The sequence below is a fragment of the Palaemon carinicauda genome, chromosome 11, assembly GCF_036898095.1.
Source record: "Palaemon carinicauda isolate YSFRI2023 chromosome 11, ASM3689809v2, whole genome shotgun sequence".
NCBI classification, from domain to species: Eukaryota; Metazoa; Arthropoda; class Malacostraca; order Decapoda; family Palaemonidae; genus Palaemon; species Palaemon carinicauda.
Window position 1 is genome coordinate 62,452,675 of NC_090735.1, and position 6,000 is coordinate 62,458,674.

General features: G+C 35.1%; 1 protein-coding gene across 1 annotated transcript in view; it reads right to left on the reverse strand.

Moving 5' to 3' along the window:
• LOC137649299 (sorting nexin-17-like) overlaps positions 1 to 6,000 on the reverse strand; it is a 31,043-nt gene that overhangs the window by 21,819 nt on the left and 3,224 nt on the right. The window contains exons 2-3 of the mRNA XM_068382284.1: positions 2,307 to 2,594; positions 1,911 to 2,009 (exon numbers count right to left, since the gene is read on the reverse strand). Coding sequence (XP_068238385.1) covers positions 1,911 to 2,009; positions 2,307 to 2,594 — 387 coding nt within the window. The remainder of the gene's footprint in view (positions 1 to 1,910; positions 2,010 to 2,306; positions 2,595 to 6,000) is intronic.

Sequence of the window (6,000 nt, forward strand, 5' to 3'; positions counted from 1 at the left end):
TGCAAGAAAGAGAAAAAAATTTATATATTTGCAAGTCATACTACATAGATTACGTCACAAGATTGTAACATCATAGCGATGGCGGACTAATTTCCTTCAAGGCATTCAGATCTCGCCCTGCTAAGAGTTTATGTCACTTGATTGTGACGTCATAATGTTTTCCTTCCATTATATCTTTAAGAGTTGTTCGTTAGTTAATAAAGTAAGGGGAAAAAATTCCTTGACCCTACCCATTTCAATCTTACGAACATAGAAAAAAAAACAAATACACATGCCATCTGCTACATACTGTGTGGGAATCAAGAGCAGCTTGGAAGCCGGTCTAGCCCTACATACAAATTTCAACAACAGAGGACCCATCTTGAAAATCAAGTTAAATCAAACTGTCCAAGTTGGACCAACAAAAAACTATCTTATTCGTGTGAAAAGGAAAATTCAATATCTTCGATAGTCTAAAGGCAGTTAGCGAAAGCCATAAACAATAAACAATGGGTACTTCACCAAATTTGCAGACAAAGCAAACCTACAACGAAACGAATTTCCGACGTGTTGACTCGATCAACGGCAGGGAATTTCTGAGGAATGTTGGGCATGGTTCCATTACCTACTGAGAGATGGCGCTCAGGTATGACCACCTACTCACCTGGCAGTGATTGCCGCGAAATTTTAATTTCTGCCGTGCGAGCGACGAAACGTGGGATTAAGCTATATATATGTAACTACCAGGGAAGTTACATATTTAAAATAATACAGTATAACCATATTTGTGAGAGAGAGAGAGAGAGAGAGAGAGAGAGAGAGAGAGAGAGAGAGAGAGAGAGAGAGAGAGAGAGAGAGAGAGAGAGAGAGAGTGTGTGTGTGTGTGTGTGTGTGTATTTTTACTATACTTGAAGTCACCCTGAGTTTAATAACTTCTTCAACTCCTTTAATGTGAAATAATAATGAACCACTAGAATTTCATTGAAAAATATATTCAGTAGAGCTTTGGCTTGCATTGAATTTAAATTAAATTTGTAGTGAGTTATGAGTGTTACATCAGCCCGCAAGTAAGAATTTTGCACTGTATGAGAATTTTTCGTGGATAATTATGAACAAGACTATTACGATGCACAGCCGTCATAGTGACCATATGCTACGCACGCAGTGTTCACCCATACCAGGCTTCAGCAGTATAAGCAGAAAATCTATTAACTGACAATGTAATGCCTCATTTCCAAGCCTTTTCAAAGTAAAGGCAAAAGCAGTCGTCTCTAGATAGGTTCTTTGAGAAAATTGAAATAAGAGAGTAAAAAATACGATCAAGTATTGAGAAAGCGTAAATTAGGTGATTCATTAAGTGACTGTGATCATTGTTTTACCAGAGGTTCTCATGGAGGGAGATTCTCCTTCCAAGTAGTTACCCCCTCCTCCATTCTTGACTCTCGCATGCCAGGCATGACCCTCCAAAAAGCGAGAAAACTTGTCAATTATTTAGATTTTTATTGTGAATAATTAATTCTACTTATTTCTGATGTTAGGGGATTATAAGTTATACAATAATTTCTATTAAGAAACTTTTAAAAATTACCGAATATATATCATTGAGTGAATTGTAAATATTTCTTGAGGTGAAAAGAATTCTAGGGTACGAGCATTTTAAGGTATGACCTCGCTCCTATAAAGAATTAAACTCATAATCCAAGGTAATACTGTCCAGCATCTGATTACGGTTAGACAGTGCTGGAAGAGGCTATTTTCATTAGCTTAAATGCTAATGAACCAACCAGCATACCAAATATTTTGCTGTTAATAATTCATTGTTCATCACTGCTTTTAATAAGTTTGGTTACAGAATGGGGAAGCAATCATGTAAAAAAAAGAAGAGAGAAATCTGGCTACACTAGTTCCCAAAAAAGAATCATAAATCTTACAGTTGGCAGAGTTTCACCAGTATGATTCAGAGTGACTTGCATACTGCTACCATCTCGCCGCATATACGACAGACTTCCTTTTCGAACACGATCACTTGGCTAGAAAAAAAAAATTCTATAGAATAAATCTGAATATATATAATTTTCAAGGATAATATAGTCCATTATTTATGTAGCCTATATAAAAAAATCTAAAATGGTAGTTGAGACAATACAATATAACACATTTTTACAGTAATTTCTATTTCTTATTATCAAACAAATTTCAGTCCTTAAATATTGCACCTAACCTTTGTAAACTGTTCTAAAACTAACAGGCAACATGATAAGGCACTATTTTATTAGACTTTAACTATGTGTCATCATACTGCAAGTGCAAAAATCTTCCCAACTTACCTTTTTCATGCGGTGCCCTCTTTTATGTGAGAGAAGCTCCTGAACCATTCCTTGTAGACACATAGACATGAGGACAGCTTGTGGACTTATGATGGTTATCCATCTCATTTCATCTCGACTCATCAAATATTCAAATGAGAGCTCTAAATTAACTCGGTGGTTTCCTTCCTGACTGCTGGTGTTACTTCTCCCACTACTGCTGAAACTACTGTAACTATTGTTGCTACTGCTACTACGACTGCTGCTACTATTGCTACTGTTACTGGTCGTACTGTAGCCCTCAACTGGCTGAAAGGAGAAAGAAAATTGTAAACCTATGTAGATATCAAATATACATATGGTATAAAAATTGTGTGCAAATCATATGAACTATAGTCGTCATAAAGATTCCTGGCGAAATAAGTCCCAGCCCCTGATGACGTCTTTGCCAATCATGCTGTCTCCCACGTTAGCAACAGTCACAATCCATATCCTTACAAATTTCAAGCTATTATCGTGGGAGACAACATGATTGGCTATGACGTCATTGGGGGTGGGACTTATTTTGCACGGAATCTCTGCGGCGACTATACAGGTCTTGGATTTACATTCATACACCAGAGTTAGTTCAAATAATGAGTCAAAAAGTTATCATCATGAAAAGTATACACTTTATCTATGAAACAGTTTTGATCATGAGAATTGAAAACAGGAGTACCAAGGCTCTGTTCTTTAATAATAATTGAAAATAAGAGTGCCAAGGCTTCATTCTTAAAAGAGAATTGAAAACCAGAGTCAAAATGTTTATTCATAAAAGAGAACTGAAAACAGGAACCCCAAAGCTTTGCTCTAAATGGAGAATAGAATTAAAAAAAAAAGGAGTCCAAACGGTCTGTTCTTAAAAACGAGAATTGTAAACAGGATTCCCAAGGCTTTCTCTTCAAAGAAAATTGAAAACAGGAACCCAGACATAAGGTGGAAGTGGAACCATTTTACCAGATATACTTGGGATACCTCTGAGTTGGTGTTTGAACTGCAGACTAGCATGCACCACTTGACTCAATGGAGTGAGGTCTCAGTCACATTAAGTTTCTCTTGGCCTCTACAGAACAGGAATGGGTAACTATGTGCAAATGATTATAAATATTGATATACATCATAGCAAGTTAAGGAGATAATTGGGGACTCCACAAAATGGCAGATGATATCTGTGACAAAAATATTGTTTACCACATGTCATAGCAATGTTTATTAATATCATATGGATAATGTCTACTGTAATACAGTAAATCAAAAACATCAGCCTTATGCAGGTATGGTTTCTATGAGAATAAAAACCTCCTTTGTATAAATTATATCAAGCCATTGCTACACAGCACTGAGGAGTTATCACCTCTCCTTTAGCTTGCAGCAATTCCTACCAAAATTCACGAAGCCAACTGGTCAACTGTACCAAGTAAAGTGTACAGTTTCTGTTGACCGATTGTCAACTTAATCCTCTTCACCGCAATCCAATCTTAGTACTCCTAAAAGCTAGCTGTACAATGTATAGGTGTTTCCCATAGAGCAAATTTTCCTCTCCCAAATGGGACAGTAAGGAATCATATCTAATTCTTTAGAAGCCCTGAATTTACAATACAGGCTTCCTTCAAAGGAAAGGCAAGAAAAAAATCACAGTACTGTGTACAATGCTATATATCTTAGCTACTGACTTCGTTGTGCAAACCAACTAGTCAAAATGAAATATAGCATACCACCACCTTTACTTCTGATAAAAAATACTTGACAAAAACTTAAAACTATAAATAATTAAAAATGCCACAATACTGGCATTCCAACAAGAGAAAGATACAGTTGTAACATCATTATAGTAAAAAAAACAATTCTACTGTATTTGCTTTTCCTTTCATGGTGTCAAGTGTGAAAGCAGAAAGAAAGCCATTACTAAATCTGGCACTTCTATCAATATCTCCTGCTGACATTTCCAAAATAATTTGGATAAGAACACAATATACAGACCACTTGTCCAGAAAGACTGTTTACTCTTTGAAAATTTCAATTTGCATTATTGGTTACTGGGTCTTCAAAAACTCCCTCAACTGACACTTCATCAATACTCAGATGACATCATCAAAGGACTTTGATCGCATCTGGCAGTCCTACCTGAACAACAATCTTTTATAGATTTAAGGTAATGAATCTTTTATCATTGAGGTCTACATGAAGATGAAAATGAATAGCAACAGAAGCAGTTTAAGCTCCAGCATAGAATACACATTAAGTGCAGATTAACTACGTCTATATACAACTTACTCGTCACTCAATCAAGACAATATGTAAAGTACCTAAGAAAGACATAACTTTGTAGCGTTGAAACATAAACATAAAATATATCAAACTATAAAAATTTTTCAATTGTTGTAAACAGGACACTAGATATTAAGGGGGCCAGCTGACTAATGCCATTTTTTAATGACAGGACTTTGACATTCATACCACTTAATAAGGTGACTTAGGAAATCTCCAAACTGCATAGGATTTTGGCCTCTGACCTTCTGTTTTGTGATGCCAGGGTGATTTATCCTGAAAATTAGTGTTTTTCAAATCATATCTCCTCCCTTGATAATCATTACAAAGATCTGGGATTACTCCTCTGTATAGACCTGATATATACCTCGAATATAAAGAGTTTTATTTTTCTAAAAGTAATCTTTTTGCTGGATATGAATTTTTTAATCATGATAAAAAAATAAACCCTAAAAATCATGGAAAAAAATTAAGAAAAAAAAAATATGAAACAAAAATAGGAAAAAAGGGCTTCATTTCATTTTTTATAATGTATTTCTAAGCTATATACCAAATTTCAATGCTACATCATTAAATATAAGGGAGAATATTGAATTTGAAGGTCAATAATTATAGTTTTTCAAAGTTTTTCTTTATATTTTTACAAAGACAATATTAATAAATCATGATTATCTTAAATTTTATGTTCTTTTTTGGGTATTGTTAAAGAAAAAGTTATTTATCATAATTTAATCATAAATATCTTTTTGCTCAATATCTGAGACAAGGCGGCCGCACCTCTACCCACAACACACACACTCTCTCTCTCTATCTCTCACTCTCTCTCCCCCTCACAGATTAATCATACATGAATATCTTTTTGCTAAACATGTGAGACAAGGCGGCTGCACCTCTACCCACAACACCAACACACACACTCACACACTCTCTCTCTCTCTCTCTCTCTCTCTCTCTCTCTCTCTCTCTCTCTCTCTCTCTCTCTCTCTCTCTTAACAGAGTGAATTTTCTTCTTCCTTATGATAGCAAGATGTTGAAATTGTCTTTTCCTCTTTGAAATGATAAAATTCTTGCCGAAAATGAGAAAAACAAACGTAAAAACGAGTGAATGTTAGAGGGTGTTCAAAGTTTTTCTTTGAGTTTTTAAAAAGATAATCTTAATAAATCATGATTATTATGAATTTTATGTTCCTTTTTTGATAATGATAAAAGAAAAAAGGGATTTTGACGTAGGAAAAATCTATTTCTGGGCGAGGGACCTGTGCCGCCCAGTGAATAAGCTCCATTTAGCACTTATTCTTAGGTAATTAACTGCTAAATATACCAGAGAAAAAATGTAAAGGAGTGCTAGGTTAACTAGCTCGCTCACCTATTGGTGTCGGTATAAAATTGGGCGTATATTCCAGAGGTC